The sequence below is a fragment of the Medicago sativa genome, chromosome 6 (assembly GCF_051527215.1).
Source record: "Medicago sativa cultivar Bolivia chromosome 6, Bolivia_mono, whole genome shotgun sequence".
In the NCBI taxonomy this organism is placed as follows: domain Eukaryota; kingdom Viridiplantae; phylum Streptophyta; class Magnoliopsida; order Fabales; family Fabaceae; genus Medicago; species Medicago sativa.
Genome location: NC_140754.1, coordinates 88,048,103 through 88,065,045, shown reverse-complemented (window position 1 = coordinate 88,065,045; position 16,943 = coordinate 88,048,103). Strand labels below are relative to the sequence as shown.

At 33.5% G+C, this 16,943-nt stretch overlaps 2 protein-coding genes across 2 annotated transcripts; both read left to right on the top strand.

Moving 5' to 3' along the window:
- Positions 1 to 2,685: 2,685 nt before the first annotated feature.
- Positions 2,686 to 9,569, top strand: LOC146917891 (mitogen-activated protein kinase 9-like). The gene is made up of 11 exons (XM_085716662.1): positions 2,686 to 3,087; positions 4,106 to 4,514; positions 4,585 to 4,712; positions 4,816 to 4,875; positions 5,240 to 5,389; positions 5,839 to 5,994; positions 6,105 to 6,242; positions 6,333 to 6,406; positions 7,970 to 8,071; positions 8,259 to 8,469; positions 9,141 to 9,569. The coding sequence occupies exons 1-11, from the start codon at positions 2,881 to 2,883 to the stop codon at positions 9,219 to 9,221; spliced, it is 1,716 nt and encodes a 571-aa protein (XP_085572788.1). The 5' UTR covers positions 2,686 to 2,880; the 3' UTR covers positions 9,222 to 9,569.
- A 386-nt stretch (positions 9,570 to 9,955) lies between these two features.
- On the top strand, positions 9,956 to 13,714 carry LOC146917890 (uncharacterized). The gene has a single exon (XM_085716661.1). The coding sequence runs from the start codon at positions 10,347 to 10,349 to the stop codon at positions 11,385 to 11,387; it is 1,041 nt and encodes a 346-aa protein (XP_085572787.1). The 5' UTR covers positions 9,956 to 10,346; the 3' UTR covers positions 11,388 to 13,714.
- Positions 13,715 to 16,943: the final 3,229 nt, after the last annotated feature.

Sequence of the window (16,943 nt, the reverse complement as noted above, 5' to 3'; positions counted from 1 at the left end):
ATACACGGTTTTAACCACATCTTTGGTTTTGATTGTTTTTTTTTTTTACTGTCGAGGGAGCTTGAATTTTGTCGAGGTATCGACCGAGGTCCTTAATTGTGATTTTTTTTATGCATTATCTTTGAAGAAGGAACTTCGTCACTTAGTTATGGATTCATTAATTGCTTCGTTAAAGCATTAAGTATAATTGTTTGAGTTTTTTGCCACTAGACTATGAAATGCATATAAAAAAAATACTCCCTCCGTTTCAAAATGAGTGTCGCTTTAGCAAAAAAAATTTGTTTCAAAATGAATGTCGCTTTACATTTCCAATACAACTTTAATTTTTTTCTTCCAACTTTACCCTCTTCAACTTTTCTCTCACACAATTTTCAATGCAACTTTAAATTTGTCTTTTTCTTATAAAGTAAGGGCAGTTTAGTAAAAGTGTTATGTCTAATGATTATTTCATTCCATTCCTTAATCTGTGTGCAATGGGCTAAAGCGACACTCTTTTTGAAACGGAGGGAGTAAGATAAAGACCTTGTGTTTTGATTAATGTGTCCATTTTTATAGTTTACAAAAAGAAGTATGGGTCTTGTTAACGAGTGCCCTCGGGACACTCTTTAAGCATTCTAAAATTAGCAATTATTCTTTTGAAAAGTCAACTGTTACAATTTTCAATGCATTCAATACACAACTTTTCATTAAAAACTTACTATTTAAAGTGCTTAAAGAGTGCCCCGAGGACACTTGTTAACATTTCCCAAGAAGTATTTATAGGCAAAAATATTCCTATTGGTCAAACGACGTAACTTACAATCTCAATCCTTTATTCAACTAATTTTTAGTTTAAAGCATCAGTTTTCCTTGTTAAGAGGTTTGCGAAGCCCCACATCCGACTCTCGTTTTTTCCTCCTTCATGACATGATCACTTGACAAGGTCCTTGGTACGTAGCTCTCATACGAGCGTGTTTATTTTCTCATCACCGTTTACGGTCAATGATGCCATAAACATGGAGCATGTGTTTTAAGCATCATTGTTCTCATCCAACATGCTAATTATTTTTAGGTGTAAACAAATGTCTCATGCGTTGTATTATTGGTTGGTCAATGAGTGATGAAATTATGTGTCGTAACTGAACCTACTACTTTTGCGTGTGAACATGATCAATTCTTTTCCATCAAGAACATTTTCTTTTTACTTTAAAAGTGTATGTTCTTAACCGTGTTTAGTTTTGATGAAATTTTTTTTCTCGTTTGACCTTTTTTTCCTAAGAAATTAGACAGATTTAAGATGTTTGTATTTATTATAGGGTCATGCTAACTTGTGTCCTTAGGGCACATGTTAAACATTAATGTCATTCCATTAATGGTAAGAATTCATTGAAAAAATTAATAATTAAACATTTTGAGTAATAATTAACACAATTTCCAATACATAATGTATATTAATAGAATTTTTAACATGTGCCCTAAGAGTACAAATTAGCATTTTCCTTTATTTATTACTCCCTCCGTTTCAAAATACATGTCCAATTTTTGCAATGTGCACTATTCATTTGACTTACTTTGACCATACTTTTTTACTAATGTATAAATACAAATATTAGCATGTAGGATGTTGTTTGATTTGTCTCGACAAATATTTTCAAAATATTAAATTTTTATAATTTTTTAATTTAGATAATTAAATATATTAACGGTCAAAATTGTGCATTGGCATATGTGAAGTTGTTGACTTGGACATGTATTTTGAAACGGAGGGAGTACAATATAAGCAGTTTGATTTTTTATTAACTTTCTTACTTTCTCGTACAAACAGGTTTTTGTATAACTTTGGTTTTTTAGACATGTCCAAACCAATACAAGTTATACCAATCATTCCTGATTGAGATCCAACATTGTTTTGAGATGTATTTTGTTGACTTCATAAAACTTTTTAAGTCAGGTTTAAGACCCTTAACTTCACTTTTTAAAATAACATTTTCTCTTTGCAAATGAGAAGATTTGGAAATTTACAGTTTGGTTGAGTCTTAGAAAACTCCTTCTGATTCTCAAAGATGAAAAAAGGATCTTTCAAACTTTGAACAATATTCTTTGAAATATCAACCAAGGTTCTGATCAAATTTATCCAAAACTAGCGGTTATTTTGTTCTTTGGTGCCCTGCCTTGATGACCAAGTTTCTAAAGAACTAGTTGTTATGCCTCGTGCTTTGCATCTTAATATATGATCCAATAACATGATCTTCTAACACACATTGGCAATGTTTTTTTCATCATCCGACTTGGTGTATTATGTATTTACCGTTACAAAGTCCATTCTTCAAGATTTCAATCTTTTGTGATTTTGACTTGATCTACCTAACTTGCAACTAAAGTACTAAGATAACAACTAAAGTACTAACATTTATCATTCAAAAAATTCATTAATTTATGTTTTTAATTTCAACAGTTAATCCATATATCAATGCGTAAGTCTTATAAATACAACTCAGTTGATAACCAAAATAAACATTAATATGTAGAAGTTGAAATTCGAACTAAAATTCTTCGCTCTTTCACACTTGGATTGTGCGAGTTTAGCAACCAAACAAATAATTCACGGGTACAATGATAATGATAGTAAATAAATACCCACAAAATAACTTTTTTTTTTTTTTTGAAAAAAAGTATTTACATTTACCCTTATTTATTTATTACATCATAAAACAGGAAAATTGAATAAAAAAATCCCATAAAAAACTCGAAGAATTATTGTTCTCCGGAACATTCGGGCATAGAAAATTCCAAAAAAAGAAGGAAAAAAAATTTGTCAAGAAAAAAGAGAGAGAGAATCAAATCAATGTATGCAATGTTGGGTTGGAGGAGTGGCGAAGATTGAGGAGGAAGGAAGTGTATATGGGTGGTGGAGGTAAACTCGTTCATGCCATTCGTCGATTCATTCATCGTACCATTTCTATTAACTCTCATCACAACAATGCCAATCACCCTCTTCATTCAAACAATGATTCCAACAACATTAACAACGACCCTTCTTCTTTAAATCTTCTCAAAGTTCCTACACGTTCCCTTTTCATACCTTCTTCAATGGATCGTCTCAAAAAGGTTCCATTTTTATGCTTTTTGGTTCATTCAGGATTGACCCTTTTGATTTGTTTATGTAGTAATATGATAATGTTGATTGATTTTGTAGTTTAGCTTTATTTGGGTGATGGTGGTTGTTGTAAAGTTTCAATTTTTGGTTTTGGGTTCAATGAAGATCTACCATTTTGAGTTTTTATTATAAAAAAGTTAACTTTTTTGGTTTTGTTTATGTGATTTGACTTTGTAATGCAATAATGTTGATTGGTTTTGTAGTTTACCTCATTTGGGGATTGGTGGTTGTTGTAAAGTTTCAATTTTTTAACCAACCCTTTTTGTGTTTGTTTTTTGGGAATTTTGGTTTTGACTTGTGTTTGATTTCATTTGATGCTAGAAGATTTTGATGTTAGATATAGAGACTATTGTGATTGATTTCATTTATTGCTTCTTCATGGTATGTGGTAGCATTCAGTTATTAGTTGAGTTAGGCTTTGTTTGTATAAACAGTTTAATTAAACACATATCGTATAAGTGCTAATGTCAATAGATAAGCTCAAATATTGAATTAGGCCCTATCTCCCAAACAGTCTCACATATGCTTATGCCAATGTATACAAACCAATCCAGCCAGGCCTTCCTTTCCTTATCATGCTTGGTTTGTCTTTTATTGTTATTGTTATGTTTTCTTAGCTATAGAATATAAAGAGGAAAAGTCATTGTTAGAAATTACCATGGCTTTGATTTATTTTCTCATTAATGGCTTATCTTAAGGCATTGCTTGATGGCATGTGTTCTGAAATTTCTAGTGTTCTGACTTTGATGTACAATCGGAAGAAGTGCCAACACTAACGGCATCTCTAGTATATGCGAATTTGCAAGAATGTGTTCATAGTACTATCCTTTTGTTTCATGATGCTTCCTGTGCCTGTTAATGTAGAATTTGCAATTATTCAAAAGAGAAGATCAAATGAATCTTTGGTCCTTAAATTATCTTTACATGTTATTAATTATTTATACATAATCGTTTCTGGTTATCGAGCAGGGTGCAGGAGAGGTAGAATTTTTTACGGAGTATGGAGAGGCAAGTCGGTACCAAGTCCAAGAAGTGGTTGGAAAAGGAAGTTACGGTGTAGTGGTTTCTGCCGTGGATACTATTACTGGGGAAAAAGTTGCAATTAAAAAAATCAATGATGTTTTTGAGCATGTATCAGATGCCACACGGATACTAAGAGAAATTAAACTCCTTCGTTTGCTACGACATCCTGATATAGTAGAAATTAAACATATAATGCTTCCTCCTTCACGAAGAGAGTTCAAGGATGTCTATGTCGTGTTTGAGTTAATGGAGTCTGACCTTCATCAAGTAATTAAAGCAAATGACGATCTTACTCCTGAGCACTATCAATTTTTCTTGTACCAACTTCTTCGGGGCCTGAAATATACACATACAGGTGTGCTTGTAACTAAGTCCCATGCCTGTGCTGATCGTGATCTTAAACTAAGATGATATTTTTCTTGCAGCGAATGTGTTTCACCGTGATTTGAAGCCAAAAAATATTCTAGCCAATGCTGATTGCAAACTAAAAATATGTGATTTTGGGCTTGCTCGTGTTTCCTTCAATGATGCTCCGTCAGCTATATTCTGGACCGTAAGCATTCTATAGTGCATACAATGGCAATCTATCACACTTATTTTGTTTGTTAAAAAATTATCCATTTAATAATCTTGCTGATTCATTTACTTGTACTAAGGACTATGTTGCGACTCGGTGGTATCGTGCACCTGAACTATGCGGTTCTTTTTTCTCAAAAGTAAGCCCTTCTTGTTTATGCTTCAAGTCCAATTATGCCCTGTTATATTAGTCCAATAATCTCTTGTTAAATGTCATACATATAAGTTTAAATCCTGGACATTGGCATATACAACACTTTCTACGTGGAAATCTTGTTATAGTGTAGTGAAATTTTAATAAATCGTTATTGTTTCGGGATATGCGATTTGGTACAAAGTGTGGTCAAATAGAGACTATAGCAGCACTATTACACTCTAATATTGGTGTAGCGGAATTGAACAAATTACTATTTCTGCTATCCACGGTTGGCAACAGTGGTGTTTAAAAAAAGAAATTGAAAGTATTGAAATATGTATGTAATTTCAAATTCTTGTCTTTTGCAGTATACTCCAGCAATTGATATTTGGAGCATTGGATGCATATTTGCAGAAATGCTTAGTGGCAAGCCATTGTTTCCTGGGAAAAATGTGGTGCACCAGTTAGACCTCATGACTGATTTGCTTGGTACTCCTCCTGCTGAATCCATTTCGAAGGTTAGTTTATCCAAATCTAGTGTGTAGTTTGTAACATCAATAATCAAGCTTATGACATGCTGTGATGAATCTAATTGCTAACGATGTCGGTGTTTTGAAATAGCAACTATAACGCTTAAGCATATCAACAATTGAACAAATCGCTACTGTTCCGCGATATGCTATTCAGTACAAAATATTGTCAAATAGCATAGCGGACATAGAGGTACTATAGCACTGCTGCGCAGCGGAATTTGAACAAAGTGCTATTTTTCACAATCCGCGATTGACAACACTGAATGATATTTAATTATTAATTCTTTATAAACTTCTACTTTCCGGTTTTAAAAGGCTCGATATCTTATGCTGTGACAATTTTCATTATGATTTGTTTCAGTAAATGCCTTTCAGGCTTTCTTTACTTCCTCTCTCTTGTCCTCTTGTAACTAATTTTAATCTTAATTTTACAGATTCGAAATGAGAAAGCTAGAAGGTACCTTAGTAGTATGCGAAAAAAGCAACCAGTTCCATTCACCAAAAAATTTCCAAATGTAGATCCATTGGCTCTTAATTTGCTGGAGCGTTTACTTGCATTTGACCCTAAAGACCGTCCTACAGCCGAAGAGGTTGAAATTTACTAACCTTGTCGAATGCACCAAACGGAATAGCTGTAAAATAAGTATGGCTGATGCAGTGCACCGAGTTCCTTACTTTTTTGTCACGTGTGTAATTGCAGGCACTATCTGATCCCTACTTTCACGGTTTGTCAAATGTTGACCGTGAACCGTCCACTCAAGCAATTTCAAAACTTGAGTTTGAATTTGAGAGAAGAAAATTGACCAAAGATGATGTTAGAGAGCTGATTTATCGAGAGGTCTGACCATTCATTTTGACGACTTGGTTTAATTTTTTGTCTTCTGCTTTGTGCCTTGTTAATAACTTGTTACATATTTGCACTTAACAGATTTTAGAGTATCATCCCCAGATGCTCCAAGAATATCTTAGTGGTGGAGATCAAACAAGCTTCATGTATCCAAGGTAGGGATGTAATACTAATGATTTCATAGTGGTTTTTAAATAATTTATAACCTAAGCTAAATACTTAGTTCAATCTAAGTTCTTGTTTCTAATAATCTGGATCTCTATGGCTTAACCGGCATGCATTTGTAAATTGATGGCTGATACATATAAGTGGAAGCAAATTTGCTTAGATGACATATCTGTCCTGTCTCTAGACATGGTCTCTCCTAACTGAAACAAGACATTCAATTGACCTTGTTTTACAACCATTATCAGGATCCTTTGAATTGTATACATTAAGGGTTTGTTTGGCGGGAAGGACAAGGAAGATAGGATAAGAATAATTATCATATCTTATTATGCTCCTATGTTTTGTGAGGGAATAGGATAGAATAAGGTTGTCATGTTTGCTTATCCTATCGTCAACTTTATCACGGAGAACAAGTCGAGTTAGATACGAGTAGGATAAAGTAATGTAACAATTTTTTTTTCTTTTATTTTTCACTGTTACTTGCGATCTTTTCTTCCCTTTTCTTGTCCTTCCCCATGGCAGCACTTGTTGCCTAGTAACCCCCACCACTGCTTCCTCTGCCGAAATCTTACGCTACTACACGACACCCTCCGCCGTCACTACCCAACGCTTTTTTCACTCTGCCACCCGACGCCGTCTACAACTACCACCACCACTAGTGCCAGGCACCCTTCACCACCATCCGTCACTACATCAGGTACCCTCTGCAACACACATTTTATTGCTGTCACTACTTGATACCCTCCTTCACCATCTCTCTTGCCTAATATTATTCATTGCTACCACGGAGCACCCTCTTTCAGTATTGACCGGGCACCCTCCATCGCTGGACACCTTCCATTATTACGCTTCACCTTTCACGACCACCGCCTGCCATCTCACAAAATGATAATTGTCATCTGCACAATTTATCATATCATGTATTATCTATTCCATCTCAAACATATCAATAGGGTTGTTTAATACTACATGGTGCACACCAGTTAAGATCTTATCAAACTCATCATATCATATCCTATTATCCAATTCTCTTGTCATATCTACCACGGCCATCAAATGATCCCTTATTGGTTTGTTGCACCAAAGTTCTGGTGGATATTTTATATACAAATACATGTGCAGAACTAGATCCTCCATTATCAAAACATCAGCCTGCAAGTTTCTTTTTTGCGTAGGAGCATGCAAGCTCTGTTGTATAGGCAATTTTGATTGAAGAGTGTCCCGGTGTCCAACACATACCGTGTCCGACACTTGTCATTACATTTAATTATGTCATTTTCTTAAAATTTTATCGGTGTCGACGTGTGAGTGTCGTGTCTGGTGTCTGTGCTTCATAGCATGCAAGTTTTAGTTTTTCATACTATTAAAATTTCAATCCTAATTATCCATTTTTATCGATAAAACAATTATTCTACAAATTATAGTATTGACTCATGAGAAACAGCTGATGGTTAATTTCCCGTGCTTGCATCTCATATAAGAATTGCACGTTCTTGAAAATTGTTGTATTCTTCGGATTTGAGTCCATAATTCTGTTATCTGTGACACAGTGGGGTTGATCGGTTCAAACGACAGTTTGCACATCTTGAGGATAATTATGGGAAAGGTGAACGAGGCTCTCCATTGCTGAGACAACATGCCTCCTTACCTAGGTAATTATGTGCGTTCTTTTGAAGGTTTATTTTATTTATAATTTTAATTTTGTATTACCATAAAGGGTTTGAAATTTTAATCGAGATTAATTATTGTATCTGCAATCTTCATAGACAAGACTTGGAATATTGCTTAATAACATGCATTGAAAATTTCAAATTTGGAGTTTTTTCTCTTTTCTTTCAGAGAGCGGGTTCCTGCTCCCAAGGATGAAAATAATCAAAATAATGATTGTGAAAAGCCAGCGGGATTAAATCTTCATAGCCCTCCTGGTGCAACAAACTCAGGTGATGCAGATGCACAAAATGGACCGTCAAACATGACACGATGTCTGTTGAAGAGTGCCAGCATTAGTGGTTCAAAATGTATAGATGTCAAACAAAGTAAAGATCCCGAGGTATTCAACTATCCTCCTTTCTTGGTTAGAAAGAAAATCATCAGAATATATTCAATAGTTGATTTTGATTTCCTTGTTTTGTCAAGTAATAATGTAATTGGGAACATTTTTCTCAACTATGTTATTATTTTGGTATTCAGAATTGTGCATATAGGGAACATGATATCCTTACTAATTAGTCCTTTCAATCTCCATCTTACATTTTTTTTCTTCTTCCGTACGTTAAATATATTTTTGGTCCTTATAATTATCTCAAATTTCATTTAATCTTTGTACCCGCATTTCAGTCCTTACAAATTACAAAACTGCATACTTTTAGGCTCTGCTTAAATAAATAGCTTAATTAAACGTTTATATCATAAACTTTTATCATATAAGTGCTATGTATAAGCTGAACTGTTTTCATATAAAGCCATAAGCTATTATAGAGAGCTTATGAAAATAAGGTGAAAATAGCTTATGGACATGTCATGAGTATGTCCCATAAGCTCTCCCAAACAGTAGCACAATTGTTTATGTCAGCTGATAAGCTCAATGTTTAACTATTGTTTCTCTTAAAATTTTGGTTTTGTACATCATTGTTTTCAAATGACCTTTTTTGTTTATATCTAAATCTGCACTTTCTGACGCGTTTCTCTCCGGATTCTGTAAATGACATTGCTTTTCCATAGGAGGAGGCAATTCCAGAGACCAATGATGAAGCGGTGGACGAGTTGACAGAGAAAGTTGCTGCTGCTGCTCTGCATGCTTAGTTCAATATTTTGATCCAGCTTTGATAGAGATTGTAAAGACCTAATTCAATCCTACTTCTTTTTCCACAAAAAGAGAGAGAACAAATAGTTGCTGCATAGAAATCCTACAATTTTTTCATAGTAGAAGATAACTATAGGACCACATTGTTTTAAGCTATCATTTTGTATCATTCACCACAAGTCATGTAAGTATGTATTTTGTGTAATAGTACTCATTACTACACCACATTGTATATTGGTATTCAGTATTCATTCTCAATCCTCAAGCAGGGATGGTCCTAGTTGCAATTGTTAGTGAAAAATGATAACATTGCTCTGTATTAATTAACAATTATCTTTTGCATTCAATTTTTGAACAGAGTAATATTTTCTAAAAATTGTTTGGTAAAATATCACTATTATTACTAGTCACTTTTCTAATTAAAGAAAATGTTAATTCATGATATTTACATTGGCTATCATTCTCAATTTTTTTAAATATGTTCCAAGTGTTTCTTTAATTAAATTCCATGAAAACCGGTTTTTAAATATTTTTGAAAACTATATTAATTAACCAATCATGCCATTAATTTTCTAAAATGTGCATTGATTTATATAATTCCGTTAGGTAGGAATAATCTATTAAAGACAAATCAAAATTGTACCAAAAGAAGTATACTTTCAAAACATTTTGAAAAAGTAAATTTGGTCCTAAACAAATTTTTTTTTCCCTTTTTCACACTGTTATTAAGATCTTAGGTTCCCTTGTTAAAATCAACCATTTTCACACTGTTATTTCCCTTTTTCGACAAATGGAACTCCGAGGAATTCAAACTGATATTGTTAATTTGAACATCTTAGTAAACTGTTTCTGCCAACTGGGTCAACTCAATTATGCATTTTCTGTATTGGCCAAGATTCTCAAAATGGGTTATCAGCCTGATACCGTAACTTTGACTACAATGTCGTAGCGGTCAGGTTAGGAAAGCTCTGCACTTTCACGATCATGTTATAGCAAAGGGATTTAAATTGGATCATGTTAGTTATGGGACTCTGATAAACGGGTTATGTAAAATAGGAGAAACAAGAGCTGCCTTGCAGGTTCTTAGAAAGATTGAAGGGTTGCTCGTTAAGCCTAATGTGGTAATGTACTCCACAATCATTGATAGTCTTTGTAAAGATAAGCTCGTAAGTGATGCTTATGATTTATATTCTGAAATGATTGTCAAGAAAATTTCTCCTAATGTTGTCACTTACACGACTTTAATATATGGCTTTTGCATTGTGGGACGGTTGAAAGAAGCAGTTAATTTGTTAAATCAAATGTTGTTGAAAAACATCAGTCCGGATGTTCGCACTTTCACTACATTGGTCGATGGTTTATGTAAGGAAGGAGAGGTCAAAAAAGCTAGAAATGTGTTGGCTGTTATGATAAAACAAGGTGTGGAACCTAATGTTGTTACTTATACTTCTTTGATGGATGGGTATTTCCTGGTTAAAGAAGTCAACAAGGCCACATATATATTCAACACTATGCCTCAAAGGGGAGTAACTCCTGAACTTCATAGCTACAATGTCATGATTAACGGATTATGTAAGAATAAAATGGTGAATGAAGCTGTGAATCTCTTCAAAGAAATGCATTCCAGAAATATGACTCCCGATACAATATCATACAATTCTCTTATTGATGGACTTTGCAAATCAGGGAGAATCTCTGATGTTTGGGATCTTATAGATGAGATGCATAATAGATGTCAACTGGCTAATGTGGTCACTTACAATTCTTTATTGGATGCTTTGTGCAAAAACCATCAGGTTGACAAGGCAATTGCGTTGTTAACAAAGATGAAAGACGAAGGAATTCAGCCAGATATGGGCACATACACTATACTAGTCAATGGACTATGCAAAAATGGAAGACTTGAGGATGCACAAGAGGTTTTTCATGATCTTCTGACTAAGGGTTATCCTTTAAATGTTTCGATGTATAATGTGATGGTTAATGGGCTTTGTAAAGAGGGCTTATTTGATGAGGCATTGTCCTTACTGTCCAAAATGGAAAACAATGGTTGTAACCCAGATGCGGTAACTTACCAAACTCTTATTTGTGCTTTGTTTGAAAAGAACAAGAATGATAAGGCGGTGAAGCTTCTTCGTGAAATGATTGTTAGAGGTCTACTTTAATGTAAAACTAGGTGAGATGCGTTCAAGTTACAGTTTTTTATTTTGAATTTGACAACAACCATCTAATATTTATTTCTTTTCATATTAATAAAAGATGATTGGTACAGTTGGTTCCCTGTTACATTAGTTTTGATTAAATGCTATACTTTGGTAGTGTTCACTATGATACTTGGAAGTTGGAACAACAATAGTGGCTCACTTTTTTAATTCCTTAGTAACTATGTGTTTCTTCTCAATTTCTTGTGAACCTGCTTAATCCGTTTTCAAAGATTTTTTTTATTCACTGTAATTGCCAGAATACAATCCTACCTATGTTTAGCTTTTCTATCCACTGGTCTTAATTAATACAGGAAGAAATGCATTTTGTTTTGAATCCCTTATTAAGATATCCATGGAGAAATTAAGATAGGAAAAAAAAAATTGTAATTAGTTAAAAGTCATGTTTTGCTAGGTTCCTCTTGTTTATCTTTCCAATGTACTTTGAATTTTCTTGATCTTCTTTAGAAAATTGAAACGTTTTATCTCTTACTCTGCATTCAACTTTAGAGGTTTTACCTTAAAGTCTGCACACTTTTTGTTTTGTTTGTATCATTTGAATTGTCTTAGGTGTTAAAGTTGCCGATAGCTTCTTAGGTTATTGTTGTGCAATTAATTGTCTATGGTTGTAACTATTTCAAGAATGTTTGTTACCTTTATAATAGAATGAAAATAAAAGAAGGAATAAGGATCATTTAGAAAGATATGATTTTATTTTAGGTTAAACAAGTTATGGTTCTTGCCAATTTAATAACATACTGAGTTCTGATTGTCAAGACTCTGGTCTGTTTAAATTTTAATAAAATGTCTGAAGCAAGTTGAATACTTTTTCATTTACAAAATGCATTTGCGTTATATCTCCCAATTTCTGTTAACTGAATTCTGCATGAGTGTTCATCATTCTGTTTGATCGAAAAGCCAGCTAACGGGTAATAGGATTGGTTTCAAATGATCGGCACGGAAGAAAGATAGTTCCTTATAGCCATTGTGTGAGATTTCTAAAGCTAGAACAATGTGTTGATTGCCAGATTTTGTGTAACTAATCAAACTGGCTTGTGTGAAAAAGGTTTTGAAAACTCTCATACAAGAGAAATGGCATGAATATGATCACAATTGCTGGTTGGATGTATGAATGAAACCTGGATTTGATTCAACACCATGTCATTGTTTAAGGTTTACTAGTGATTGATTTGCTTTAAGTTTTTATAACACAAATATCAGTCAACTTTATCAGTCACTAATACTAGAATTATTCATGTATGTTCCTGTCAGTTATTCAAGGGCACAAAATCAATTTTATTTACATATCTATTGATCATTTCTTGTAATAATTCGTTTTGGTCAATGTAATACTCTTTTGGATTATGATGGGAGGCAAGAACTAACTGCAATGAGGTTTCTATTACATTTATACTCTTTGGCTATATGTTTTGTTCTTGTTGTAGCAGTTGTTTTTTTATAAGTTATAACTATGTTATACAAATTGAAATTATAGCTGATGATTTTGCCTCCAATTTCCCATGTTCTGGTGGTTTAAGAAGCCAACAAAACTATTCATTAATGAACTTTCTGAAAAGTAGAAGATAGAAGTTTGTGATTGCTCTACTAGGAGGTTCTATTGTTTAGTAGGAGAAAGGGTAAAGGAATGAATGGGGTATGCTTAGGGAGTCCGTGTTGTTTATGGCCTGGCTCTGTGTATATGCCCGCCTCACTTTTATAGGGATGGTTTTTATTGTCTTTGTATCGCATTGGGGTGTTTCCGGGTTTTCTCGGACACTTGTGTATCTTTTTTCCATCCGTGAGTTCTGTGCGCTTTGCATTACTCGACGTGAATAATATTTGCTATTTCAAAAAAAAAAAAAAAGAATGGGAGCACCTTCTTGTTACTTTGTTAATCTGAAAGAAAAAAAGAACCATTTCTCACCAACTCTATCTCTGGATTTCTCTCTCATGTATAAACCTTTTCATTCTAATCATGCTTAGTTTGTGGTATAACGGGTAGATCAAGTTCCTTCATCGCTGTTCCTGATTTTTTAAATCCACTTTTTAATGTATTGGCTCTCTAGGATGGATGAGATACACTCGTGATGGCATGTCATGTGTTGATTGACCAACATTTATAACAAAGTTCACATAGGTTGCTGTCACGACCCAAAAACAATCATCGTGACCGGCGCACGAACTAGATCATTCTAGCCCGGCAAGCCTATTAATCAAACTTGACAACTATAATACATAAAAATTTCAATTTAAATTTCATTTCAACATAAATATCCACTGAAATTTCGACAGAGTTTCTTCTATATTTTTAACATTTTCCAAGATGTAAATTCTGTTAAAAAAACCTGTTATCAGCCAGAATCTCCAAATAACATCTTTATTTTTAAACTACTTGTACAACTCAAAATAAACATCCTGGATATTATATTAAATCATGCCCCTTTCTAACTAGTCTAAATCCACAATTTAGCTCATTTCGCAAAAATCATGACAAAACCCGTAAGCCTTTTTCCAGCAGAATTATCCAACTTCAAACGCACTTTTCGAGTTCATTACTAATCGGAATCACATGAAATTTAGGTCCAAACTGTAGGGAATTGAATGAGGAATCCAAAAATCTAATTATTACTTTATTCCAGGTTACATAACAAGATATATCACGAATATACTACGAATATGTCATACGAAGCTTTTACCCAATTTTCATAAGGTTCAAGTACAACCACTTTTAACAATAATACTCCATTTCGATCACCAACTCATCTCACTTACATTAGCAATAAACCATCAACAATGATCATCAAACAAAATTCTCTAATTATCTCCTTTCATGAACCAAGCTACTCTAAAATGAAATTATCATAGAAATCATATCTTTCACACACAATTCACATACCCATAAAGCTTAATCATAAACATAATCACCATAATCATAATAATCATAAACATGTATCCAATATATCATATTCTAAAATAGCTTATACTTTGACATACTTATCTGAGTATGTCTCTGATTCTTTACGATAGCAACTAGCTCGGCTAACTAAATCGTAGATCCATAACTAAAATTCCTCATTTCCAATGATTGGCCAAGTGCTCATAAGATATTGCTTCGTAGCTAATTCATTCTAAACATAATTTTCATGTTAATATGCGTATGCTATGTTAGTATTCAAGTTGGAGGGTCCTTAGAATTTTTTCCTTGGTTTCATAATTTTAATTTTTGTTCTCTTTCAATAATATTAGAATAATTATTGACTTAAAATTTCATATCATTAATTATACATTTCATTCGTTACTATGAGCCGTACCTCATAGGCTACATTATCTCTTCGTTGTAGCAAACGGAATATACCACATTATCTCTTCGTTGTGGCGAACGGTAATATACCACATTATCTCCTCGTTGTGGCGAACGGAATATACCACATTATCTCTTCGTTGTGGCGAACGGAATTTCATAAAATATCTATGAGCTTGTTACTCATAGGCTGCATTATCTCTTCGTTGCAGCAAACGGATTTTTTTTTTCTCAATATTCTCATTTCTTTCTTTCTTTCTTTCTTTCTTTTTCTATGAGCATGTTACTCATTTCAATTTTTCTCCTCATTTCCATTTTCTGTGATTTTCTATGATTCACTGTGAGCATATTACTCATAGGTTGCATTTCAAATTTTCTTTCAAATCATTTCTATAATTTTTTATACATCAATTATCTTGATAGACTTTCCCTCCAACATTTATACTAGCATAAACATACTTATTAACATAAAAGAGATTTTATGATACACTAATAAGGATACCTAATTCAGAAATAATCATTCTACTATCTCACATTTATTTTGTTCCAAATATACCATTCATATGGCATAATAGTCATGCTATAATTATGCCAACTTATTCTAATACTTCATAGATATTCCATCAATCACCATCTTAATCCAATTCCAAACAAGTTCTTAAATTTTCTATACACATATCGTATGACTTTATATGTTCTTTTTATTACTAATCATCCATATACTTCTTTAAATCCACGAACTAATCCTCAATACACAAGTAACGATAACATTACTAATAAACTCTAATAAATCATCTAATCTACCCACTAATACTCACATAGGACATTATACCCATTTCGGCTACAAATTCGATAACATGAGTATTAAAATTCTTAACCAAGCTATAGCCCTTTATTTCCATAAAAGCTTCATTTGCACTATCAAAGAATTTTGTGTCAAAGCTATAAAATCTAACAAAGTTACTTTCCAGAGTTCTAGCCGAAATTGTGCAGACATACACTAAAACTTATTAAATTATCCCTCCTCCAATTTCAACACCACCATAAACATATTTAACATCATAAGAGCTATTTTTAGAGTATACTAGCAAGGGGAATTAACCTAATGTTATAACATCACTAATTATGTCCTAATGTATAAAAATCATATATTGTCATTCTAAAGGTATAATTAAACTACCCAAAAGGAAGTTTTTACTAACTAAAGGAACTCACAATCTTGTGGAGGTTCCTCTTGAACACTTTGTGGCAAAACTTCCAACTCCAAGCCACTAGTTATGTGCCTTCTCCTTCCAATAGCTCCTATAACATCAAACATGTTAAAAACAACAAGAAACCGGAAAGGCCTTCAAACAATCCCGTACTTCTGGCTCTAGCCCGCTTTCACCCAACGGATAGAGAGTCACTAAGCTAAGCGCTTGGCTTGTCTTATTAGGTTCCCAACCGACCTGTACATTAAATATCGAAATCCGTTACAGAAAAGAATTAACATAACGAGGCTTGGAGTATCTAAAACTAAGTCCAGCGAACTGGAAGTCTCTTCAGACTCCCTCATTGCTTGGCTATCGAAGTGGACTTGTACATTGATAGCCTTTCGCGTGCGTCGACACGACATTAAAGCATGACCCATGATGATTTGAGTGACAAAAATTGAGAGGGTTATGGTGTGATGTTGGAGGCCGATTTTTTTGTGTAGAGAGAAGGAGAGAAATTTTGATTCTCGTGAGAGGAAGTGTGTGGAAGAATAGAGAAAAATGTGGATTTTGCCACTTAAAAAAATCTTGAGTGGCAAGATTACCATTTTGCCCTTTGTCTTAAAAAAAAACTTATGGAGGGATATTACAGTTGCGACCTCCGATTTGCCATTTGAAAGAGTTGAAGAGATCAGAATCTGTTCTTGCCATGGAAGAGGTCCATTCGGTGTTTGTTAGTAATAAGAAGAAAGTTATCTACAGAAGTATTGGTGCAGATTTAGACTCATTTCCTCACTATATTTATTTAGAGGTAATAATAGTAAGGCTCAAATTGTATTTTCAATCTTACTTCTGAATTATGGTCATTTGTTGGGTTAATTAATACCTAGCCTATTCCCTCAATTTAAAATATGTGGTTTTTAGTGTTTGATATTGATGTGTTATTACAAATGGAGTACAGTAGGAAAAAATGCCAACTTTCATGGCATTTTAGCATATGTGAATTTGCAAGATTCTGTCCTATTG